The sequence below is a fragment of the Amphibalanus amphitrite genome, unplaced genomic scaffold (assembly GCF_019059575.1).
Source record: "Amphibalanus amphitrite isolate SeventyFive unplaced genomic scaffold, NRLGWU_Aamphi_draft 000895F_arrow, whole genome shotgun sequence".
Taxonomy (NCBI): Eukaryota; Metazoa; Arthropoda; class Thecostraca; order Balanomorpha; family Balanidae; genus Amphibalanus; species Amphibalanus amphitrite.
In genome coordinates this window covers 166,913-193,265 of record NW_024882389.1, presented here as the reverse complement: position 1 = coordinate 193,265, position 26,353 = coordinate 166,913, and the positions used below count along the sequence as shown (strand labels likewise).

Genomic DNA, 26,353 nt, shown 5'->3' with positions numbered 1-26,353 from the left:
AAGCTTGTGATGTGTCGCCCTGCATCCATCTGTGCCACAGCGCTTGGCAGATCTACACGATCTGACGAAGTGCCCCTTCCTGAGACAGGCCCAGCACAGTCGCTCCCGTCTCACAGTCACGAGCTTTTCCTCCAGCGCCTGGGCTTGAAAATCAGGACAGTTTTCCAGTTTGTGCTCCCCTTCGCAGACGACGCAAGGCCTGAGCCTATGGCTTTCCTCACGCGGTGAGGATGCGGAAGTGGCCAATGTCGTCCGCCTCGTCATGGTCTCTTTCGGAGTCACCACAGTCTTCCTCTTTTCGGGGTCACGGCTCGGGCGAGTGGTGTAGCTCAACACGTTCACCTGGATCTTCAGCCACTCGCTAAACATCTCCAGATTGGGCTGGTTTGGTCGCATCCTGTAGACTTCTTGGCCCCACTGATAAGTCAGCTCGTCAGGGAGCTTGGCAATCACTCTGCGGAGGGTGTCGCTTGCCCCCAGATCATGATAGTAGCCCAGGGCTCGCAGAGTCATAACCGTGTTGCTGATGGCGGAGCTGAACCTCTCCATTGACGCCAAGCTATTCACACTTGGTGCTGGGGTAGAAAACATCTGATTGAGACTTGCCTGGCTGATTTCGTCTTTCCGACCGAAACGTTCATATAGCGTCTTCAGTGCTTGCTCGTACAGCGATCCATCAAACAAAAGCCCTTCAATGGCTTGGTGGGCAGGGCCCTCAACTGCTTGCTGCAGATGAGTCATCCGCTCTGCATTCGTCAGCGATGTCTGATTGTGGACCAGCACTTTAAAGAGGCTGATCCAACGAGGCCAGTCAGCGGGATCCCCTCGATAGGTGTGGAGGCTGAGGCTCGGTACACTCTTGGAGAACGCTGTTGACTGACTCGAGCGTGCTTGCTCTTGAGAAACATCTGGAATCGTCCAGGTACTGGGATCTAGGGTTGTGGTTGCACTTCCAGCTGAGGCCTCAAGTGGTGCCCCAGTCGCAGCTTGATCGGCTGTCGTCGGCTGCACGGCGTCGTTCACAGCGCAGTCTTCGTTTGCCAAATGGTGTGTGGCAGCGGTGTGACCTTCCTGCCGCTCGTCCCTCTGTTGATCACGCTGAGAGTGCATGCCGCAGTTACCCATGGATGTCGCAGTGCCCTCACAGACACCTTCACGTGTTGGCTTTGCTTCTTCTCCCATCCCAGCGACAGCTTCGTCAAAGTCATGACGACGATCCCAATTCAGCTCATCTTCAGCAGCGCGATAGAGACGGACCTTTCTTGCTGCTCGATTTCGAGCCTCTTCAGCTATCTTCAGCTGAAGTGCACTGTCGCGCTCTTGAAGCTCCCACTCTTCTTGTTGTCGGAGATTCTCCATTTCGAGCTGAGCTTCACGTTGGCGTTTCTCCGCCCTTTGCCTTTCCATCATGTTACGGCGACTTTCTTCTACCTGGGCCCTGACGTCTTGTAGCTTGCGATCCGCATCCTCCAATTCTACGGCGACCACTCTTGATCGGACTGAAGCGGCCGTCCCTGCTGACGTATGTGACTTGGCGCGACTCGGCCCACGGTGGGAAGTGGTAGCTGATGAACGAACTTCGTCCAGCTCTTGGAGATATTGTTGAATCTTGCCCTGGATGGCTAGCTCTTCTTCTTCGAAATGATCGGCATATGCTTGAGCTTCTTCAGTCTCTTCGTCTCCCAGCTTGCTTTCATATGTCTGATGAGTCTTTCGCAAATCGGCAAATGCTTCTTCTAGTCTTGCGCTGACCTGATGGATGCGGTCACGATTAGCATGTCTTGTTATCTCTACTTCTACTGCTTTGCTGGCCCTTGTCGTAGCAGCCCTCTTGCATCCACGCAGTCGGCGCAGGTCAGCAAGCTCCTGATCCTTGGCGGCACGCTGAGCTTCAGCCATTGTAGGATCGACTGCTTGAGTTTCACAACTGTATTCTGCATCCATTCAGCAGTTGCGATGGGATCTCCGGTTGAGATCCGGCCCGGAGGACCAGAAAATGTCGCCACGCCGTCCTCTGGTCTGTAGTTGCGTACAGCGACACTTGATTTGACTGACTGGCTGTGGTGCAGGGTGAGGAGAAAGTGGATTTTGGTAGAGGATGGGAAGGAATGCGGTAGCCGCCGAGTGACCACAGCCCCTCGATGGCGAGGCTGCTGTGGTCAGACGGATCTGAGATGCTCCGGGATCTCGATGGCGAGATTGACCGAAACCGACTGGCCGCCCCAGGAACGAGGAGGCCACGAGTGTTGTATCCCGATGGCGAGACACGTCACTCGCGGTCAGCTTCGATGACTCGATGGCGAGACACCGCAGCCGCCTCCCTCCACACCCTCAATGAGAAAAGGAGAGAGAAAGTAGTGGGCCCCAGGACATAAAGACAGGTATCAGGAGCAGCCACGATTAGCACTGCTCGCACCGTCTTCCGCCACTTATGTCACCGCCCACCACACAAAGATGCACTTAGTAGGACGCTGTATTTGTTCTTTACCGTCCTCACCGCACGAGTCACAGACAGAGAGTGGGTCGGCGCAGCGAGCACCGGCCCCAGGTCACCTCGTTCCTCCCTCGCGGCACACGCCGGCGGCGGCCAATCACGACAGCGGGCCCTCACGTGACCCGAGCCGGGCCTCGCCTCGAGCGGGACCACCGGACGCACGTGGCCACCACATGGCTCGGCCGTAACCGGGCGGAGAGCGGCCGTCGGCCACTACAAACGCTAAAATCAATGTTGCTATTCAAACTGAAAAACAAAATGGCAGCTGACGTTCGTGCGTTAACAATCTGAAAGACGAACAAACTTACTCCATCCAAGAAATGGCTTATTTATATTTCATCATGCACTCAAAGACTTGACTTTTTCTAAAACCAAGCAGCAACTTTGAAAAAAAAAAAGACTGGGAACGCTCAGCGCAAGAAACGGTAGAAAAAAACTCATCGTTTCTCAACAACATCACATTGCGACCAAATTCACCACCACCGCACACTGCAGCGCCCCCTACACTCACCAGCTTCTGTGTATCAATCCTCGCCCGGCAGGCGGCGCAGTGCTGCGGGGGTCCGCCGGGCGGCCGCTCCACCTCCTCGAACGGCTCCAGAGGGAACAGGTGGTGGTAGCTGCGCGCCAGGTGCGGCGCCGACATCAGCGTCAGGCCGCAGGTGGCACAGTCCACAGGCAGCTCGCAGTGTTTGCTGTAGCACTGCGGACACAGGTATCCGCCGCGGTCCGGACCCTCCGGCGGCGCCGGCCCGTTCAGGTGACTGCCGGAGGCGGGGGACGGGGGTTAGACATTTACATTGACGGGCTACATGATCGAGGGTGTACATGTGACTATTACTAAGGTTTACAGGAGGCGCAAGAGCATTTATTTTTCTCATCAACCCAAGCCGGAAAATACACTTCCTGGACTTCCATGTACTTCCTGAAAATTCTTAAAGATAAGTGGTCAATTGCTAATAACCACTTCCTGGAATCACAAACATGTCATCATGATCTAGTTGCGCAGCATTAAAAACCAAAAGCCTGGCATACGATTCCCAACCCAACCAAACTTATTCCAACCTAACCCACCTAGTCTCACTCACCACATACAGTAGGACAGTTTGCCGGGACTGTCGGCGCTGGTATTGTGCGACGGGAAGCCGATCCGTATCAGAGCGGCCTCCATATGGGCCACGGCCGGCGGTGGCTGCACGTGCGCCATGGTCAGGTCGCGCAGGTGCGAGTCGTCCAGACACACGGCGTACTCTCCGCCCGTCTCCTGCGCCAGGTGGCGCGTGATGCGCAGCTCGGCGGCCAGGCCGATCACTGAGCAGCGGATCTTCTCCTTACAGAGCGACTGAGAGAGAGAGAGAGGGGAGGGGTGAGGTCACGAAGTGGTCCTGCGACCTATTGCGATTTTTTTTAAAGAAGTTGGCCACTTTGGTGGCATGAAAGAGAACGTATTCCTCAAATGCTGATTGCTACGCCATACATGACCTTTTAGCCTTTCAAACTTGTCTGGGTTCAGCACCCAGGTAACTTTAGAAGGTTTACGTTTAGATAGGTGACTTAGTTGTGCTGCGTTTTGGTTTCGACGGAGAGATGTGGTGTCGCTGTTTCTGGGGAGAGAAGTGATTGATAGTGTATCCAATATTGATAGTGTATCGATTTTATTTCATCATAACGCCAAGTTGATGCTGTACGATTAAATTCAACTGCATGATCTGTTTGTTGTTACCTGTATGGTGGCGTTGATGTTCCCCGGGTCAGCAGTGTGCAGTGTGTTATTGTATGGCAGTGTTTCTGTTACCTGTATGGTGGCGTTGATGTTCCCCGGGTCAGCAGTGTGCAGTGTGTTATTGTATGGCAGTGTTTCTGTTACCTGTATGGTGGCGTTGATGTTCCCCGGGTCAGCAGTGTGCAGTGTGTTATTGTATGGCAGTGTTTCTGTTACCTGTATGGTGGCGTTGATGTTCCCCGGGTCAGCAGTGTGCAGTGTGTTATTGTATGGCAGTGTTTCTGTTACCTGTATGGTGGCGTTGATGTTCCCCGGGTCAGCAGTATGCAGCGTGTTATTGTATGGCAGTGTTTCTGTTACCTGTATGGTGGCGTTGATGTTCCCCGGGTCGGCAGTGTATAACTGTTACCTGTATGGTCCGATTTATTACCTGTATGGTGGCGTTGATGTTCCCCGGGTCACAGGTGGTCAGACTCGCCATCAGGACCAGCACCTCCCGGCTCGCGTGGCTCGGCATGGTGCGCAGGGAGCTGGCTGCCAGCTCCAGAGCGTTCATCAGACTCGGCTCGCCCACGCATGGCGCAGACGATAGCTTGCGCAGGTGCTGCGTGGTATAGGCCGGGAGAATAAGGAGGTTAATGTGACTGCCTTTAAGGGGGAAGGGCATATCGCACCACCGGAACTTATGAAAAGCCTTGTAAAGATTATGAGAGAATTGAAATCTAGCTCTTTTATCACACTCGAGCTTGCACAGGTTTAGAAAGAAGAGCCCTTTCAAACACAAATAATATCAAACTATCATCGCGTAAAAATTCCGCGGCGATCACCCATAGTCGGTCCCGTGGTATTCCCAGCTCGTCTCACCTCGATGACTTTGATGGGGTTCCCACCGAGCTCACAGACCACCTCAGCCCGTTTGTTTTTGGTCACGATGATTCCCAGCTGACTGATGGGGTTCTGGTCGAAAAACTCCTGCACGTAACCCTCCAGGATCTGCGAGAGGTACAAATAATACGAGTCATTACTGAGCACAAGACAGCACTATAATGCTAAGGCACTGAAACTAACTGGACATGAGACGAGTCACCACCGAGTGGCAGTCCTACAGCAAAGTTCGGTAAACGCGTACCTTGAGGCAGCAAATGAGCCGCGTGGGTTTCAGGTCCTGCACGAACATGGCCTCGGAGGCGTCCAGCACCAGGTACAGGTGCCGCATGATGCCCAGGCGCACGTGCGGCCGCGCCCGGTGTAGGCGGGCCCGCTTAGCGCGCGCCACCAGGTCGGCGACCGAGCTGTCCAGGAGACCCGCCTCATCCTCCTGAATGGCCTCCCTGGAGGTGGTCAGGTTAGGTCAGATAGGGTCGGATCAGGTCGGGTCAGGTGACGTGATGTCAGGGACTCAGGCGTCAGCTATCTGGTCAGGGCAGCAAGCTACATCCTTGCCCTGATTCCTGAATGGGCTCTGGGTAGAGATAAGGTTAAAATAAGTGTTAGCTCAGGTTAGAAAAGTCAGTCTGGTTAGATTCAATAAGTCACTGGAATGTCCAATATCCCGGCTTTTTTATCTTGTGGAAAGCTTTTATTGAAAACCTGTTCAGGTAAAAACTCATTTTGGGGTTACTATCCAGCTTCAAAGTTCGGTTACAGTAGTGAGAGTTGACTAACCAGCAGACAATCTGTAGCGATCTAGTTCTGTAAGCTGCACTGTACTGGCCCCTACTCACCATGTCTTTTCATATCCGGACTCCCAGCGGTACCCCTCCTCCTCGTCTTCAGCCATCGTGACTGGAAAACAAGGTGATAGTCTATATGGTTTAGAGAGCATCAGTAAGTCATTTTTGGACTTAACTGCCTACCAGTAAACCTGACTGCAAATCAGCACGGGAACAGGGTTGACAAGATGTAGCAGCAAGGGTGACAAATCCACACCATACATATCTCCTGGTTCAGACATTAAATAATCTGTAATTGTAGTATTTGTGAAAAAACTGCAATCAAAGCTCAATTCTTTCCAGACCGACCCATTTTGTGAATCCCATGCTTTTTAGGACCCAGACTGGAAAACATCCATACACTACGCCGGACGCCCGTGAGACTTTCATGCGCCGAAATTCGGCGCAAGCGATTTTGCGCTGAAATTTCTGCATGATTTGCGCCGAAAGTCGGGGGCCTACTTGTGTCAAAATCAAGCTTTGAAATAAGGCACATGTGCACTGCACAATCACTGACCAGGGCTGACAGACAGACAGGAGTATTTTACGGCCTTGGACGCTCTCTGTTCTCCAATTATTTTTACTTTCTAGCATCTGAAAAGTTGATGTTTCCTTGCTCCCGATGTTCCATGATGTTCCCAAGAGCACTGTTATAGTGTTGTGCCGTGAAACAGAGCTTGGGCCAGCATTTCTAGGGCCACAAAAATCAGCGGAGAGTTGTGTTCGAGGCTGGCGGGCGCCAGCGAGGGCCGGGCAACTGAGCAGCACGTGCTCCCGTACATCAGTCTCTTCTCGGCACATGGTGTTTAGTATCGTGGGTCACCGACGATCGTCCTCCAGACACTGCTGGCATGCAGCGGAGAGGAGACGGCTGATTCGGTGCACGTACTGGGACGAGGTGGGGACGAGCGGCTCCAGTGGCCCACACTCATCTGGTGCACCGAAACGGCGTTCTTTCGGTCCTCTCCAGTCTCCGGTGATGGGAAGTGGCAGTGTGCTCTAGAAGAGAGGCTTGAATAATGACTTGGACCAGTTGTCGCGCCATTGACGCGAGGTCGCACAATGGAATGGGCCGCCCGGCCCCGGGTCAGCGAGCGGGCGTCAAGGGTAGGACGGTCGATTGTTTCGCCAGGTCATCCGCGCTCTACTTCCCCTCGATTCCTCAGTGAGCAGGAACCCACCGCATGGTTACTTTGCAACGCTTGGCGATGTTCAACAGTCTTCGACACTACCTCCACGCCAAGGGTGTAAGATTGCCATAATCTGCATTCTGGCCCAAATCACAATAGTGAATAGAATGAGATGTTTCCAACATGATTAAATAATCCTATTTTAAATAAGGCCCAGTATTTAATCCAATAACAAAATTACAACAAACACACATCGGCTTCCTCTCGTGACGGGCAGCACGCTCGTTTTTTCCGCGAAGCTCTAGCTCGATGATCAGGGGCCAAACGCGAGGGGGGGTCGTACCATCCCCCCCTTGGGCCTTGTGCCGTCGAAGGACGCAAAATGGCCTGTGCCAGAGAGGGTTAAGGCAAAATTTCCGGCAGGCGGCTATTTTCTGTTGGTAAAACTAGCCTCAGAACCCTGTATCCATTTCAATTTTAATCCATACAGATGAGATAACGGATATTTTCCATTGCAATTTTAACGGCAATTGGAGTTGAATTTGAAGTTAGGTACCTACCTTAGTTAGGCCGTAATGAGAAAAGTTTATCGTTTAGCTCCCAAAAATTGAAATAGCTAATCCTTGATGGAAAATCACTTGAAAAAAATACTGCCGAAATGGAACAAGAAATTGAAATGGAAAATGAAAACAAGCGTGCTGACTGCGTCACTTCATCGTCACAGCTGCATCAGAACTGCCTTAATATGGTAGCTCCCTTCTGCTACCATATTACCTGTTTTTGTTTTTTCCACGGTGTTTTTCTATACCTCTTTTTCCCTTTCCGCTGAATACCAGAGACGAAACCCGAAACCACCAGGTTTATTGCAAAAAAGTGTGCTATCTGCTATGCATAGAGCCTGGATATTCAATAGCGTTTATGCTGTCCCCGTGACCCTCTTGAGTTTTAGCCTGACCTTTCAAAGAACCGAGGGCCGAGCCGAAAAACAACGGTGCCTGTCAATCAGCTCGGGGATCTCAGGACTAAATGAAAGTTCCAAATGATAACGTGATGAATCTGCGGGCTCGTCACCCCAAACAAACAAAACAAATGATCCTCCTCTCGACATAACTGTATTTACACGGCTCTGGGTTAAAACACTGACTGCTGGCGGAGCCGCGGCGCGGCGGCGGCCGCCGGCGGCGCTCCGCCCACTCACTCCACACTGTCAGCAGTTACAGCTCGGATTGCTACGTCCCTCACTCACCACACTCCATAAACATTTGCATGGTCTCATGGCCTGCGCACGCGACAGAACGCCAGATTCAACACAAGAAAATCCTCTACTTCCCCCGAACAACACACAAAGTTAAGTGGACTCGCCCAGCGCCCGGGCGCGGCGTCCGGACGGGTCAGTCCATTTCTCCCGGCGCCGTGATCCGGGGGAGGCCGCTCGGCTGTCCGCCCGCCGGCGGGAACACAGAGCGCCGACCGCACGTCGGCGCTCACACGCGGCTACAGCACGATTAGCAGCGGTTCAGAGCTCTCTCATACTCGCTCACTCATCCTCACTCTCACTCACGCTCAGCCTGTCACTCACTGCCACTCACACTCGCTTTGTCTGGCGTCGGCGGCCGCGCGACTCGGGCCGGCCGCTCGCCACTCGGTGGGTCCGCTCAGTTTCACATGCCGCCCGTCAGGCAGCGCTCGGTCCGCTTACCACACTATAAAGATGGCGCCACGGTCGCCCACCGGCCGTTCCGTCGGACGGCGTCTCTGCCCAAACCAACAGCGTCTCTGGGCCGTTACACTCAGTTCGCGGACGGCGTCACACGCACGTGACCCGGCCGACTGTCACGGCGCTCTCAGAGCGCGCTCTGCCCCCCGCAGGCCACCAGCGCCGGCGCCGGCGTCACCTCGGGCATCTCGGCGTCGGCGGCGTCGGCCGCGGCGTGGGCGGCGCCGCCGGCCGGCTCCGGCCGAGACGAGGTGGCCGACCAGCTGGTGGTGTAGGGCGCGCTGCGCTGCGAGCGCCGCTGCCGCCGCCGCTGCCGGCGCTCCTCCAGCACCAGTTTCAGACGCTCCACCTTGCCGCGCGTGGCCTGGTTCTCGTCGAGCGCCGCCGGCTCAGCTGTGGAGGCAGAGGGGGGCGCACGGTCAGAGCGGTGTGCAACAGGTTCCACAGGGGCAGGTAGACAAAGTGTGCTCTTAACAGAGGAAGCAGAAGCGGGTCACAAACGGGGCACCAATGTGCACAGATCGTCAATGACGACGGTCGGCCGATGACCAAATTCAGTATGCTGCACATTGAGTGTAGGGAACAACACAGCCCACCCAGAACGACTCTCATGGTAGGCAGACGAGCTGCACCACCATGTCTCAAAACCACATCGTCTGCATTAGTAATAATCCAGGAACCAGTTCGCATTGGTTTCCGCTGAGACCACGCTTGCTCTATCTTTATCTGTACTCAATTGCCCCTCGTTATGCACTTTCCAGTATCATTGCACGCGATGTGAAAGCAACAGGCAATCTAACTATCGGATATGGAAACTCGAGCTACTGAAACCATTCCCAACGCGCAATTAGTCTCAATCATATAAATCTTTCCTGGTAAAATGGCCCTGACCGCTTTAGTGAAGCGGCGTGATCGCATCCGCTGTGCTTTTAGTGTTTCTTGTTTACTAGGCTTTTTAGGCTATTATTCATTTATTTACATCTCCTGTGTTTATAACCCTACGTGTTTTTATCTTCAGTGTGTGTGTGTATGTAGGTGTGTGTGTGTGTTGTGTGTGTGGGTGTGTGCTGTTTTACTGTCTCTTTGACTTCGCCTTTTAAGTGGACTTATTGTCTGTTGGCGATTTTAAATATACATATACATACATATTAGGGTGACAGTTATTTTCTGATTTTTTGAAAAAGCAAAAAGGCAGTTCATTTTATGGTTCCATATAGCATAAAAACATCACATGCAAAGTTTCATCCGGATTTGATTATATTTAACCGTGCCTCCTCGAGCTTGAATGTATACGTTTTTAGCCATTGTGCCAGCAGTGTAGACCCTCCTGGTATGTAAACCGTAAGCAGAGTTTCTCAGCTATTCATAACGATGGAATCATAAAACAAAAGACTGTGGTACATGAAAACTAGTGATGTATTGTAAAACGATAAAAAAAACTGAGATAAGACTCAACGCGTCTTGTGGCAGTTGGCAAACTTGGACCTCCTGACGAGTCTGAGCATCTGCGTCGAATGCTATCGCTCATTACTGCAGATGCCGGGTGACTGTGCCTTTGCTAGCGTTTGGAAGCCTTCCACGGTGTGCCTCCACCACCTGCAGGATGTACTGCCTCTGGTCATCATCCTTGGTGAGGGTCAAATTGTACGTTTCCATCAGAGCGACGCCACGCTCGGCGAAGTCGTTCACTACCGTGATGCCGTTGGCCTTCCCCGCTGCGGCGACATAGCGGTGGTCGTCATGCCACTCGGCAGGGTCGGGCTCGAGGAAGCCGTCGTCAATTCCAAGAGTGACGAAGAACGTCCGCGACGATGTGGTCACGAAGTTTGCGAGGGTCTTCTGCGTCAGGTTTGCGCTGAGATCAACGACGGCCCGCTTGGTAAAAGTCCTACGAGCCCTCGTTCGAGGCGAGGGCCTCAACAATGGCCCGCTTTCCATGCAGTGGTAGGCTCTCGTCAAAGAACGCCAACGGGATGAGGCCGTCACTCAGATACCACAAGTGACGTCGGGCGAAGCCGCTGAGGAGCGTCTTGGCGAGGGACTTGTCCTCGTACCCGGCCAACGTCTTCAGAAGGGAGAGGTCGTTCTTAGGGGCCGATGTAGGGCTCGGCGCGGTGTACCACGTGGGAATGTAGACCGACACGGCAAACTTGACGAATCAACGACCAAGAACGACCTCTCCCTTCTGACGAAACCCTCCTAAGAACGACCTCCCTTCTGAAGACGTTGGCCTGGTAAAAGGACAAGTCCCTCGCCAAGACGCTCCTTAGCAGCTTCGCCCGACGTCACTTGTGGTATCTGAGTGAGAGCCTAGTCCCGTTGGCGTTCTTTGACGAGAGCCTACCCCTGCTTGGAAAGCGGGCCATTGTTGAGGCCCTCGCCTCGGACGAGGGCTCGTAGGACTTTTACCAAGCGGGCCGTCGTTGATCTCAGCGCAGACCTGACGCAGAACACCCGCGCAGACTTCGTATCCACATCGTCGCGGACGTTCTTTGTCACTCTTGGAATTGACGACGGCTTCCTCGAGACCGACCCTGCCGAGTGGCATGACGACCACCGCTATGTCGCCGCAGCGGGGAAGGCCAACGGCATCACGGTGGTGAACGACTTCGCCGAGCGTGGCGTCGCTCTGATGGAAGTGTACAATTTGACCCTCACCAAGGATGATGACCAGAGGCAGTACATCCTGCAGGTGGTGGAGGCACACCGTGGAAGGCTTCCAAACGCTAGCAAAGGCACCGTCACCCGGCATCTGCAGTAATGAGCGATAGCATTCGACGCAGATGCTCAGACTCGTCAGGAGGTCCAAGATTGCCAACTGCCACAAGACGCATTGAGTCTTATCTCAGTTTTTTTTTTTTAAATCGTTTTACAATACATCACTAGTTTTCGTGTACCACAGTCTTTTGTTTTATGATTGCATCGTTATGAATAGCTGAGAAACACTGCTTGTGGATTACATACCAGAAAAGTCTACACTGCTGGCCCAATGGCTAAAAGCGTACACATTCAAGTTCGAGGAGGCACGGTTAAATATAATCCGATCCGAATGAAACTTTGCATGTGATGTTTTTATGCTATATGGAACCATAAAATGAACTGCGTTTTTGCTTTTTCAAAAAATCAGAAAATAACTGTCACCCTAATACATATACATAGTGTATGGAGTTCTCAATACTCCTCCCGACCCGATCAGCAGCGGACACCCAGGGTTCATTCTCTCCCCCCGCGAACACCCAGGGTTCATTCTCACCCTCTCACCCCGTTTCTCACCAGGTGGCTGGGCGGGCTCGGCGGGCGCGCCGGCCGGGGCGCCGGGCGTCGGCTTGGCCGGGGACGCGGCGCCCGCCTCCTCAGCGCGGTACTGGGGCGAGGCACACAGCAGGTCGTTCAGGATGTGGATGATGGTGCTGATGTCTCGCTTCGGTCGGCCCATCCGGTCCTGTAGAGAGGGATTCAGGGTACCTGCCGAACGAGAGGGAGAGGTAGGTCAGAACTGGAGACAGACAGGGAGATTCGAGAGGTGTTCATAGAAATGATCTGACGTATGCTTCTGGCAGAATGTCACGTATCACATAATGAGCGGCAGAAAATAGCAGAGAATGCTACCGTGGGTCACAGGGGCCTGCTCATAGTCAGGAGAATGTCAGACAAAGGTCGAATAGGATCAGACAGGATCAGACAAAATAACATCACACAAGGCACACCATTGAAGAACGAAATCATTTTACATAACCTGCAATCTGCATTACATAGCGCTATTCCAAGGTCCGGTAATCGCCTGTTCGAAGAATCGGGACCACATAATCAGGGTAAAATGGTTCCAAGGATCAAAAACATAAAAACTGACAGCGTAACGGGATCATGAAATGTCGAGAAGACTGCCGTTATGGCAGCAACCGCTGAACGCGGGGGAGGACGCACAGGCCGCCTAAAATAACACGCATGCCGTGGACTTTGGGAACCGTGACTGATATTTTCAACAGCACTAATCCGACCGAATAAAGCAGCGAAAAGTCAGTGTATCACTGATGATCATTGTCACCATGGTTATAGGACCCGATATCATGAATGACTTGGTCATCTGTTGGGGTCAGAAGAGATCGGTCTGATTATCAAGAGTTGTTTGGACCAGTTTAGACTTACGGCCCAGCAGTGCGGCGCGATCAACCCAGCGGCCAGCTGTGCCGCTATTCTGTATCGAACCGAACACCATCGATGACAGTGACAGTGACAGTGGTAACGGTGTGATAGTGTGACTGTGCCAATGGTAGCGGTGTGACTGTGCCAGAGCCAGTGACGGGTGAGGTCGACCGTTTGTCGGGACGTGTCGTCACCCGTTCCCGGCGCGTGACGATACGCCGAGTGACGATCCTCCCCTCCCCTGCCTCCCGGTGATACAGTTAGGCCGACTGCGGGAGGCGCGGCGCGGAGCGGCGGCAGGCCAGTTTGCCGGTTGACCAACGGTCCACCCCGGACCGCCGCGCCTGTCCGGGCGCTGAACGACCGACGGACCGGGTCGAACGGCAGGCGACGGGTAGGGTCGGAAGGTGGGTGACAGTAGAGGGAGGGTGACAGAAAAGCGGGGACCGGCGGAGCTAGAATCGAACGGAGGCCTACAGATTGTACTGCTGCTGATCGCAAACATAAGCTCAGAGACCGGCTCAGCTCAATGTCAACAGACAAACACAGCTGTGCAGTGCAGGACAGCTCGGCAGGCCTCGGTAGGCGAGGAAAGGGTGGGTCTGAAGCAGACTGATCCGCTGGACACAGCACTTCGGACTTTGGTGCACTGTGCAGAGCTGCAAGCTTGATCGAAGAAAGCTGCAGCTTACATTGCACTATGCAGCTCGATAAAAGGCCTGCAGATCGCGGAGCAGCAACCCACAATCGCGGGAAACTTGGGGCTGAAGACCGCGAAGATGGCCCTGGATGCCGGGGCGCCTCAGTCCGGACATGGTCACTGATTTATCTCCCCAGCCCGGAGGAAAATATGGTGATTTATCTCACGAACCATTGCCAGCGCGGCCAAACAAACGGATCCACGTCCATCGCCGCCGCTGCTCGGAAGCTGACCGTCAAACATGCCAGCTGGTTCCGATCACATCGGCGGGGCTCTACCCCTGTGGATTCATAGTCCGAGCCGTGATCTATCGAGCTGCGTGTTATCGAGCTGTAAGCTATCGAGCTGTGAGCTATCGAGCCGTGAGCTATCAGCCGCCGGCGACATTCCGCGAGCTAACGTCCCGATACGAGCGCTGAGGTGCCGTCGTCACCGTCACGGTCGACTCGGCACACACTGGCCGGAACTGCCGACGGCACGACCCAGTTGTGCTTCATCGGGCGGCCCGGCAGACTGGCTAGAAGGAGTGGGAGGGGAGGGGCTCAACGCGGGACCTCACACAAACTCCCCAGTGGGCTCGGTGAGCTCCTCTGGACTCAAGGGCGCCCGCCGAGGGAGCGAATCAAGCCGCCCGTATCGCCAGCAGTCTAAGGGTCTGTTCCAGTCGTACTTCCTAACACCTCTTAACTCCTCCAAGATTGCTCCCCTGTTCCAGTGGCAGCTTTCGCCCCTACAAAGCCAAGGAGGGCCCTGCTCCAAGTCCAACCTCCTCTATCTTGCTCTTGGAGGAGTTTAGATGTGTTAGGAAGTGCGACTGGAACAGACCCTAAGCCGAGCCGCCCACAGCAGTCCGAGTCGAGCTGTCCACGAGTCAACACTAGCTCTGAGACCAGCCAACATCAGCCCGGATCGGCCGACTCGTCCCACCGGCCGGTGATATGTTTGGCCGGGACGGTGCGTGCCGATCACCGAAAGGGGATCCGGTTCGGCGCCCCAAAAACGCGTCCCCGTCGCGAGGGCAGCGAGGGGCAAACAGACTGAGGTCATCAGCCAACTTTCTATTGAGCTGTTGGTGAAACTGTCCCACCGGCCGGCCGCGGCGTTCTACATCTGACACCTGGGACAGCTCTGACACCTGGCGGTGCGGTGACGTACTACAGGTACAGCCGTTGGCCGATAGATGTCGCGGCGGCGCTGCTCCAGTGACCCGGTTCCGGTCGCGGCGGACCGTACGCGCAGCAGCCGTTCGCCGGGATGTGCGGCGGTGTTCGGCGGCGGCGCGTGGCCCGCGGCTGACCGCACGCGGCCGCCGCTGGTCTGAGACCGACCTGACCCGGCCTCCATCGACCGCCACCACTGCACTGCACACTGGTCGGAAACGCTCCAGCGAGAGGCCAGCGGCCTTTCCGCAAAAGTTTTTTGCTTGTTATTCCACAACTAGTGAAGCAAACTTCATAAAACTTTGCATGCCTTCTCTGTCATATGTAAGCTATCATTTGGATGTCAAGCACTAAATATATGACGTGAATCTGTTAAGTTATGACGTCATAATTGAGTATAATACAGGATCTAGCACCACTTTAAGTGAACAAGGGAAATTGGAAGCTGCTATTCAGGCACCGGGAATGGTTTCATGCACTCCTTGCAAGGTCCGGTGCTTCACTTTAGCATTGTTGACTTTGCGTGACGTCATTTATGACGTCACTAAGGCCATATAAGTTTTTCGTCAATAACTCCTGATCAGATGGAGCTAGAGAGTCGGGAAAGTCACCATTGGACTCGGGAAGACCTGCCGAATCGAGTGATATGCGATATGTCCTCCTTCAACCATTTTCGTGACCTGAGGGGCTCCGACCTGACCTTGACCCGAGGTTAACGCCTAAGTTGACTTCATCCGAACAACAAGTATAGCATTCAACGCTCCTGAGCTAGACAAGCACGATGATGCCAAAATGGCGGCAGTGCGACCATTTTTGGCAAAGTAATTAACCAAAAACCGAGCCCGTGCCTTGTGGCACTTACCTGACCTAAGAGGTCACTGGCTGACCTAGAAGACCTTAAATCGGGTAGTACTTGCTGCGTCTTATAACGGCACACAAGCTCGTTTTTTTCCGCGAGGCTCTAGCTCAATTAGAGGCGAAACGGCGACGGAGTTGTATCAACCCTCCCCGGTCAATATAGAAAACCAATCGGTCCGGCCAGGGCTAAATACCGGAATTGTGATCTAATGTAAAAAGACGGCCCAAGGTAACCTGACGCCAGTGACAGGTGTCCTATATTCGCACCGTCTTATATTCACGAAGGTCTCAATTTCCACTTTCTTCAGCCGAGTGATGGTTACTAATAGCAAGGCTCTCTAAATGCAAGCCGTAATCGCCACGCAATATGTGAAAGGCTTTTGATGTCAATACATACATAAATGCAATAATAAAACCATATTGTATGCGCTTTACACAAAATTCATAAACTCAAGCGCGTCTGTTTTTAATGACCAGTCAACTACGCATGGATGCGTGCAGGCCACACAGGTCAGCGTAAGCCGGGCGCGGCGGCCGAGCCGAAACTGGGGCGGGGCGGGCGGTAGTTGGGTAGGAATAGCGGCTCCTGCAAATTTTGCGCAAATATGCGCAGTTAGCTTTTATGTTGCCCTGGTGTAAATTTAAATCCTGCTTCATCTCACAAAAAATCAGAGTGGGACTAGATGGGACTACCTGTTGTTTCCTTACCTAAACTTTGCAGTTATATTCCAGAATCACTCTAGGAGAGCCCTCATAAAAAAGCTACAGTAGATCTTAGTTGGGGAAAAAGTATACCAAAAAATTTGCACTGACCAGTCGGCAACTTCATAACAAACATTTTGATGCATAATATGTGGGATTTCAATTTGGTGTCTAGCAGCAATAAGACTCTGAATATCCGGCTCAAGAAACCTCTTGCTCCGCGTCAGTTTCCGAGTTCTGGGATACCCCATCTTCGGGGGCTGATTACAGTTATTTTTGGTCACCCGGATTAGTTTTTTTGGCCTAATTATAATAATTTGATCAATTTCAAATCGATCTATACAAAAAATAATCCGAAACTCCGGAATCGCCCGTGGCCTCTCGTGAGGGCGTTTCCGACCAGTGTGCACTGGTGCGGAGCGGTGACGACACGCGGTGTCACCACCGACAGAGTGCTGGTTATCGCCCCGAGCGGGCCGCCGTGCAGCCACCACCGCGACACACGGACAGCCCGTCACAGCCCCGTGTCATAGCGACTTTGAAGGCCAGAGCAGGAAAGGACAGTGACCTGTTGTTACAAACGTCATGTTTTCATTCCGTATGACGGATTACACTGATGATTCATGCAGACTTGCACTGTGTAATAACTAAGGCAGCCGGCGCGAATGGGCCCACATAACTCTGCACTAACAAACAACGACGTCAGCAGAATCAGTTCGCAGAACCGGGCCAAACAATGCCTCTGTCAGATTCATTACACACACGGCGCAAACCGGTCCGCCATTCCCGGGCCCTGCCCGGGAACCACACGTCATCTGATGACGCTTCGCCGGCAGGGGTGGGTGGCACCACGGCATCACAGCGCCACGTCACTTTAACTGACGTGTCACTTACATCACCCTCGGCCAATTGCAGGACCATCAGCATTTCGTCAGTGGGGCTCGCTCTCTACCTCTCCCTTTGCTGCTCGTAACGCTCGGAAATAGCGGTTCGCCATTCATCGCATCGTTTCATTCAAACCAAATCGCTGTCGCTGCGTGGATAGTACTGGAAGTGGGGTGACGCCGGAAAGAGCAATCCAAATCCATCGACCGACGCGGTCGGTTAGTCGGTTGGTCGGTTGACCGGTTCAGGGCTCACAGAATCGCGTACAGTGGCGACCGAATGCATGAGCATGACCGAGAGCAAAGTAAGGCGAATGAATGTCCACCGCGGGTGCCCGTCTGTCCCGCTGACATGCATCCATACAGGTAAAGCCAGGCCACAAGAAACCGTACAGGAGCGAGGTAAAGGTCAATGTAAGTACCTGCCTATACTGTACATACAGCCGAAGGCCAGATCACATGATGCTCACATGCTCGGAAATGCTGATCATAAGTCCGGAGACGCGTCCAAAGGTGACTACACAACAAACATGAGACGTAAGCGTCAGTCTAGTTTGACGACAGCACTACAAGTGTCGTCGAACCTCATCAGAATTTTCCAGGAAGACAGGAGCTCGTACATCGGGCGCAATATTTGTAAACATACATGATAGATGCAGTGTCTTAGCAATGTCTCAGTTTGGCAACAGACCAAATTGATGGTATGGCCCACGCAATGATGCAGAGGGTAGAAAACAGCGTGAAAGGTGGCCACAAATGCCCAATGACGCCAGGCATATGCTCACACAATGCGGTTGAGAGAAATGCAATTTTGCAAGCAACATCGCAGACCCCGTTCGCATTGCCCAGTGCCAGTACAATTGAACAACCCCATCCGCACATTGCATCAAAGTTTCAGCACTGCCTTATAACTACTTTTAGCACGCTATGGCTGACAATGACATGCTCTCACAAAACGCCAGAAAACCATCGATATAATTCAGCACATTTGTCTCAATCGGTCGTCATCCGCCCAATCCACCGACCCATCTCCCCTTGATAGCCGTCACGGCTTATCGACCGCGACCTCCGTCTCAATTCGGGACGGACGGGACTATCTGGTGGCGCGATATTTACCATTCTCGGTGCGATTGGAGCGTCTCATGAGATGGCACAAGGTGTGATAGTGGACAAGATTCACCGCCGGTCAGTGACGGTAACAGTGACGGCGGGTGACGACAGTGACGCTCAACGTAACGGTGGCGGAGTGACGGCCGGCCGACAGCTCGGCTCTATCTCTGGAGATCAATAACGGGCCGCCGCCGACCGCTGCCGTCGGTCGGCTCTGCACCGGGGACACCGAACCGACGGCTCCTTCCCTATCAGACCAGACACTTTCCGCCTCTGGGTACCTGCTATTGTCGTGATGTTCATTTCATGGAAATGATGTTACTGTTGATGAACACAGTGACGATAGTTTCAACAGTGCAGTGCTAACAGTTCTGAAAACCACGACAGGTTAAAAGCCGTAAATTCGATCATTTACATGAACTCTTACACGGCACCGCTTCCCCTCTGCATTTACAACACGATCATATTGCACAAAACAGTCCATAATAATATAAGGAAACCATTACACCGCGCCGTCCACTCCACAAAAACAACATTCCATTTCAATCGCCGGCTCGAACCGCCGAAGTAACATATCGCCGGGCAGTTTGTCACCGTTACGGCCGGTCGGAGAGCCAGTATTCCGTGACCGGTCCAGTGACATGACCGGTCGGCGGGCCTCGGGCCGTCTATTGATCCCACAGCTCGGCACCGGGCGGGCGCTCTCCAGCCGCGGCCGGCGTGCTTCCAGCGGCGCGATACACTATCGGGCGACCGGGAACCCGCGGCGGGCGGGGGCGGCGGCGGGGGCGGGGGCGGACCAGCCGCCGAGCTGTACCGCTCGGCGACAACCAGCCGCCGGCGGTGCTGAAATCAATAGCGTGCGTGCCGCCGGCGCCGCCGGTCGTCTGACCGTGCGTAACATCTCAGACGGCGGCACGGCACGGCAAGCCGAGTTCAGTCACCGCGGAGCCGACACTGGATTGTAAGAGCAGAGCGGTGACACCCGTACCCCTCCCGTCACCCTCAAACCCAGTCAGATGCCCTCACCGGCGCGGCGCCAGGGCAGCACCGACCCGAGCTTCGGCGGCGTCCCAGCTCAGGGCGGCCGTCCATCCGGGTTCGACCGGAAGCCCGCCGGGCCCGCCCCCGCCCGGCACGGCCCGCCCCCGCTCAGCGCAGTGTCACGTCACGCCCGGGTGTCCGGCGGCGGTCGGGCGGTCGTGACCCTCCGGCGCAGGCCAGATGCCGCCGAGAGAAAGTCGGGCGGACGGGAGACGCCGGGACTGAGAGCGCGGCGGCGGTCACAGAGCAGCGAGACAGTGGCATGAGGATGGCCTGCGAAAACGCGACAGGAGCAGAGGCGGCAGCGACGGCGGAGGCGGTGGTGGTGGTGGGAGACAGAGGTATGTCTCAGACAACATATTATTAATAACCCTGTCGGTGCGGCTCGGACTGCCCAACGACAGAAGGATTACCCAGACATCAGGTCAGCGACCAGCCGAGTCTGGGACAGCCGCCCCACGCCGCTTGCGTCGTGTAGCGGGGCGGGATGAGGAACGAGGGATAGTCCTGGATACGGGCCTCCGGCGTCCGTCAGACTGGCAACGATCGCCGCCGGCGCCGGCAGCCGGGCTTCATTGACCCCGCGGCGTGTCGGCTCAATACGGTCCGGTCGGCCGGCCGCGCCGCCGCCGCCGAGCCGGGACGTCAGGTGAACCACGAGCAGGAGAGAGACGCGCGCGTGACGGTGCGTGACGCGTCACGACGCCGCTCAGCTGGCGGGGCGGAGCGCACGGCGCGCTGCCGCCGCCGCCGCGCGGGGCAGTGCGGTCGGCGGCGGCGCTATTTTTAATTAAGCCGGACCGGCGCGGCGCCGCTACGCCGTTCACCCGCCGACAGGTCAATAGGCCAGGTGGTCAGGCCACGCCCTGTGCAGCTCGGCTGTGCCCGGCAGCTCGGCAGCGGTGCCCCGCTCACCGGAGACACGGTGCTCCGGGGCGGGGGTCGCTGACCGGGCCGGACCGGCGCCGCGCGGCGACTCGACTTTTTCACGGCGCGTGCTCGATTTTTCCGCCAGCACGAAGCGGGCAACACCCGGACAGCCCAAGGCTAACCACCAGCAAGCAGGCGGTCGGGCGGGGAGCGTCGGCCCGCCCAAACCAGGACCCGGCCCCGGCCAGTTAGTAACGGGGCTGTGTTGAATCCAGTCACAACTGCAGGTGGTCTGACCCGTCTCTCGGCACCAGCACATGCCCGGCACAGTCGCCGAGGCCACCGTTGCCTACCATTCCAACCGCCGCCTGCCTTAACACGTCCACCTTTATTGCCCGATCGTGAACTGGGCTCTCGGGCCGTGGCCAGGCGACGGAATGGGGCGAGCGTTTACCAATGCTTCCACAATACTGCATGGGAATCAGCGAGTGGAATCGAAACAACCGTTCGCAAACCAAGCGAATGTCTGTGAACTGGAGAGCTAGGAAAACGGCCACTGACAGGCGTTTGTAAGAGGTTCCTGGCTGAGGTAGCAAAGAACAAGCAAATACATATTCAATACGACGTCGGCATTTATCATATCCACATACATTTCCCATTGAAAGCCGTGTATTCTATCATTCGAACGAATGCTTTTGATCGCTAAAATTCGCCTACCGCGTTTCACAATGCAATTGAACGTGAAGAGTCCATGCAGTCGTTAAATAAATTGCCACTGCATCGCCGAATCACTGTTGTTACCGCCGAGTCGACAATCAGGCGGCTTTCGGTCCAGCCCCACTGCATCGGAAAAGAGACCCGAGGGACAGCAGTAACAGATGGCCGGGCGGGAGCAGAAACAGGCACGGCTCTCACGTATGAGGTGATCCAGAGAGGATTTCGTGAGTCTGGTGGCCAATCAACGAACAAAACACAGCGGATCCCGGTCGCCCCGCCCCATGGTAGAGGATGGGCCCACAGCAACCCGACCAGGAGCTCTGCATTGACCGGCCTTCCGCGGAGGGACGGAGGGGGAAGGGGTGAGGCGGCGCGTCCGGGATGGAGGAAGACGGGAAGGGGTTGGAGGGACGGGGCCGTGACTGAGGGGAGAGGGTCTGAGGGAGGGTCTGGGGAGAGGGTGAGGGACGCTCTGAGGGCCCGACGGTCTGAGGGAATCCCGGGTGCGCCCATGAGCAGCCGGGTCGTTCGGCGGGGGCCGGCCGGGTGAGGTCCGGCTGCGTCGCTCGCTGCATTGATCCCAGACTCCGTATTGACCTCGGCGGCGGCAGCGCGGTGTCATCGGCCCAGGCCGACCCGAATCCCCCTCCCCCGGTCCCGCCCCCTCACGCTGTTGCTGCCGCAGTCGGCGCGGTCACCGCCAGGGAGAGGGGAGAGGGAGAGGGAGAGCTCCGCGGCGGGCGGTGCCATGGGCTCCTGGGAAGACAGGGGAGAGGAGAGAGTGAAGGAAGATGGGTGTAGTCAGCCGCTGCAAGAAGACAATGCAGGGATATGCAACATCAATAGTGATGGGACAATAACTAGCCCCAGCACTGCATATCCAAAAGAAATCCTTCAAGGTCGCACCGAAGCAAGCAAAGCAAACTGACGGATAGTTACTCTGGCATCGCACTCAATGAATCAGAATCAGAACCAAGGGCGATCACTTCACCACTCAGAAACGGCCCCGTCGCTGCGAGGCCGGCGTCAGCGCTCCATCCGCGCACGGTTGCCGGCTCGACGTGGCTCCTCCGCCGAACACGTGCGGGGCTTCGTTGTGGCTCCTCCAGCGGACCCTGGAGCTCCAGAGGCCGCACGCGCACGGCAGCTCTCGTGGCTCCTCCAGCGCGGCGGCCGCACGCGCCGCCGGTGGAGCGGAACAGGTCACCGTGGCGGCCCGCACCAGCCAGGCACTAGGCCAGCACCAGCCAGGCACCAGCTCGTGATCCAGCAGCACACAGACGGAGGCGAACCAGGCCGGCCTGTATGCAGCCACCCGCTGCTGCCGTTCGCTGCTATCCACTCCTTCAGTTGCCGACTGCCCATGGCTATCAGCTGTTCCGTTGTACACCGCATGTTAGTTTTATCTACCACTACCGAGATTTTCCGACCCACTGCAAGGCTAAGCACATCCAGGAGAGGACCGTCGTCCACGGGGAGACCGTCCGATCCAGTCACGGAACGAGGAGTGACATGGGAAACCGAGGTAAAACGCGGAGAAGCTCTCCGTCTAAACGGCACGCAATTCCAATAAAAAGTCGCACTGGCGGTAAGCTGATGTCAAAAGTCGCCACTCAGCATCAGAGTTGCCCTCAGTCAAAAGTCTGAGTCTTTTGTCTCAGACTTGTTAGAAACTAGAAATGTTGTCACGTTTATTATTAGAATTTGTCACTCATGGTAGAGTAAGTAAATACTCGACTGCGTCAGGTCGCATGAGAGCATGCAAGAGCGCAAAACTTGTAAGCATGATCATTGATCGTCCCAGCAGGACTCGACTATCGGTAACTAGGAACGATAGGCCAGTACTCTACTACGTAACCAGGAAGCAAACACCATTAATTCGTAAACGAGTGGGTACAACCAGTGTTGTTAAGAGGAAGAGTCCCAATTCAGCAGGCCGTCCCATCGCTGGCAGCTCATGAATCCGCCCCATGGCCGTCTTCATAAGTCACGATATACCTCATGGGGTCCATCAAGGCATATGAGCGCGTCACTAAGCGAGCTCCGTCCGCGGCATTCGGCACCCTTTATTGACTATCCGCTGTGCCACTTCATCGGGCACGGGCCGGGGCAACGCGCTAAACAGAGCCCCACAGAGGGTGCGTCGTGAGCGGGCGGCGGCCGGCGCGGTGTCGTATTGACCTGGGAGCGGACCGCTCCGTATTGACCTCAGGCCACTCGTATTGACCTCGTGCGGCGGCGACGGCGGCGGGCGAGCATCGATCCCGAGACGTCTGCATCCCGTCGCGCCGGCCGACGCCGCTTCCCGTGTCGGCGGGCCGGCGGGTCGGCAGTCCGGACCGGCGCGTGCCGCCGCTCCGGGCTGCCGCAGCCGTCAGCGCGCCGCGGAGCTGTCAGCCGCGGCGGAGCGGGGCACGGTGACGGCCTGTGACGCCCGGCGGCGGGGGCGGGGACGGGGGCGGATGCGGGCACCTGGTGGGATGACCGCCGCCGCCGCCGCCGGTGACGCCACGCCGCGTCAATACGGGGCGCCGATCGCTCGGCGGGCCGGCGTGCATTGATCCCGCCGCCAGTGGCCGGCGGCATCGACTGACGCCGCCGCGCCGCCGCCGCCGGCTCGGCGGGCGGCCGGCGCGCGCGGCGTCACTGCCGCCAGCGCCGCCGCCGCCGCCGCCGGACGGTGGCACTCGGCCAGCCGCGGCCGGCCGGGCGGGGTGGGCAGCACACCGCTGCAGGGGCCGTTTCACGACACGGCAACAAACGTAATGCACAGCAACTGGCTCGAGAGTGAGGCTCAAAGCATAAGGGGAAAAATATGCTACGCATTAGCCTTCCCGGAGATGAATTGACGCTGAAATAATCGGAACGAAACTTCGAAAGCCATGACGATAACATAGCGTGCCGATTTAGCAACAACTTTTCCCTGTAACACCCGAGCATTGCACAAAGCACGGGCAGCGCCCAACGGTAAAGGTGCCCGACCTAGATTTTGACACCGGGTAATTATGCATTTCATACAGCAGCACCAGAGAGAAAAGTGGCGACTGCTCGCCTGTTTGTGGTCATCAGCAGCATGTATGCTTAAAACAAAAGCGGCCACAGGACTGACACTATTCTACTCAATTCATCTGACTGTGGGACTGACAAATGGATGAAAGCTACCGTAAATTAACAGCTAAGAGCTTCAGTTTCTCAGAAATCCGGCATATCTAATTTTCATGCCCATTGGCCTTAGCTCGGTCCGGTTCAACTGATTCCCAGATCCATAAAATTAGCATCAATGTCACTTGACAGTTTCCTCTCATTATCGCCCGCAACCGCTTCTGCAGGATCCAATACACTGACAGTTATCGCCTGCAACTACTGCTGCAACAACCACATATTCAACACACTTTCGTCTACAAATTCCAGCGCACCAGCCTCCACCATCACTAACCTTTCTCACACCGCTCTCACCCATCTATCCCAAATCTCTCTCACATTCTCACATCCCTTCCACCAACCAGGACACGCAGACGACACTCGGGGCTGGTTTATGTTCCTGCGGTGGACGGCAGCTATTGCATAAATCTGCTGCGGGCGGCGGACGGCTAACGACTGCCACTCCTCGTCACCATAACGTCCGCAGGTTGGAACGTCCTGCCACGGGGATAGAACGGCGGACGTGGCAATACGTCCGGAGAACGTAGAGGGACGTGGCGTGCCGTGCCGTGACTGAGACCAACACGGTCGCCGACTCTGTCCGATTGTCCACCCGTCCGTCCGTCCGTTCGTTTGTGTCCGCCTGACCCGCTGTCGCAGTGTTGTCACCCGTCCCGGTGCGGCCAACTCAGCGGATACACAGTACAAAAAGCGGCAGCGCCGCGCCGCACCGGTCGGTCGGGTCAGGGCCAGCGCAGGGTTCCAGTCAGTTGGAACACAAAGGGCAGGGAGGGGAGGACGCACCGCAGCGGTAGACGCAGAGAGGGACCGACGGACGGACGGGGTCAGTTGCTACCCGGCCCAGGACCGCCCTAAAGTCGACCAAACGAGCCAGCGAGCGGGGTAGGGGCGACACGCCAGCCTGACCTGTATGGACACGGCTTCCTTCTATATTTGTACTTTCAAGGTCCATGGCACGACCCAAATCACCATATTCATCGAGAAACCCGACGTCAGCAACTATGCGAGCAAATTATTACATAAGAAGCCTCCGCATTGCGAAAGGAAGAACCAACATTTTAATAGCAGTTTTCACGGGTTAGGCCACTTTGACAAGACGGGCTGCGGGTAGCCCTGGCAGCTTCTCACAGCGCGCGCGGGCGACGGACCCCGATTGCCGAGCGGCGGCGCGGGCGCGCTGGCGGCGGGCCAGTCCCGGCCGACTGTCAGCCGCTGGCAGGTGCCAGGTCAGGTGACACTGACAGGTGAGACCGGTGCCGCTCACAGCGCTCACAGACACGTGAGCCGACCGCCGCTGCTGGGACGGGCTCCGGCCGGAAACCGCGCGGCCCCCAGACCCTCCACCTGGCCGCTGGGGTCCGGGACTGAACTCCTCACCCCAGTCGCCCAGCTCCGGAGCGGCGCCCTCCGTCCTCCAACGGTCCCCACCGCGCACACGGCGCCGGGACAAACAATGGCGCACTGTGGCGTGCTGCACCGCAATGTGGCGCGCCTCAGGGCGGGCCGAGAGCGTTTCCTCCTCGCGCTCGGCGCGCTGCTGGGGTGCGCGCCGGGCCGCTGAGGGGAGCGGGCCGTCAGCCCGTCACGCAGAGGGTCTCCGCGGTGCCCGGGTGGGGCGGCGGCCCGCCTCCCGCCGGCGAACGGGAACCGCTCCGTGTGACGGCCGGCCGCGGTGAAAGCGGCGCGCCGGCCCCTCCGCGCCGGCCGGCAGCACCTTATCGGGCGCCGCCGCCGCCGCCGCCGCCGCACTCACGGCTTTGTTGCAGGAAGGTCGTTACACCGGGACCGCCGTCGCGGGCGGACAGTGCACCCAGCCGGCAGACGAAAAAACGCAGCCGAACACCGTGCGGTCCACCCGCGTCAATATCGGGCCCACTCGCGGACACGTGAAGCACCGCGGCTTGGCGGCAGCCGGCTGTCATGGGCCACCCGCTCTGGCCCGCAGGCTGGCCTACATAGGAGACAAGTCACGGCAGAAGGCCGCCGCCGCGCCGCCGGCCGGCGGCGGGCGGAGTCGGCCCACAGCGCTGTGCAACGAAGCAAGGCGACCCGGCAGGATAAGCGCGGCGACGAACAAGAACTCGTCCAACGCCGCTCCGTCGCCAACAGATGCCGCTTTGTAACAGAATCAACAGGATGAGATATTTACTTGGCGGAAAATAGGCACGCATTCCCCGATCTGCATCGGCTGCAAAGCGCACCGCCTGTGTGGACGAGCAGCTGTTGC

General features: G+C 56.3%; 2 protein-coding genes across 4 annotated transcripts in view; both read right to left on the bottom strand.

Moving 5' to 3' along the window:
• The window catches only part of LOC122367768 (general transcription factor IIH subunit 2-like), an 80,559-nt gene extending 72,774 nt beyond the window's left edge, over positions 1 to 7,785 (bottom strand). Inside the window, exons 1-7 of one of the 3 annotated variants that reach the window (XR_006254115.1) lie at positions 7,620 to 7,785; positions 5,942 to 6,002; positions 5,347 to 5,548; positions 5,082 to 5,210; positions 4,648 to 4,821; positions 3,583 to 3,836; positions 3,006 to 3,258 (exon numbers count right to left, since the gene is read on the bottom strand). Coding sequence is in view for 2 of the 3 variants with exons in the window: in XM_043341151.1 (XP_043197086.1) it covers positions 3,006 to 3,258; positions 3,583 to 3,836; positions 4,648 to 4,821; positions 5,082 to 5,210; positions 5,347 to 5,548; positions 5,942 to 5,997 (1,068 nt within the window). In the remaining variant the exon portion in view is untranslated. The remainder of the gene's footprint in view (positions 1 to 3,005; positions 3,259 to 3,582; positions 3,837 to 4,647; positions 4,822 to 5,081; positions 5,211 to 5,346; positions 5,549 to 5,941; positions 6,003 to 7,619) is intronic. The other 2 variants (XM_043341151.1, XM_043341153.1) reach the window with 2 other exon arrangements.
• Positions 7,786 to 8,152: 367 nt separating this feature from the next.
• LOC122367766 (midnolin homolog) overlaps positions 8,153 to 26,353 on the bottom strand; it is a 53,995-nt gene continuing 35,794 nt past the window's right edge. The window contains exons 6-7 of the mRNA XM_043341147.1: positions 12,050 to 12,241; positions 8,153 to 9,169 (exon numbers count right to left, since the gene is read on the bottom strand). Coding sequence (XP_043197082.1) covers positions 8,904 to 9,169; positions 12,050 to 12,241 — 458 coding nt within the window. The 3' untranslated portion in view covers positions 8,153 to 8,903. The remainder of the gene's footprint in view (positions 9,170 to 12,049; positions 12,242 to 26,353) is intronic.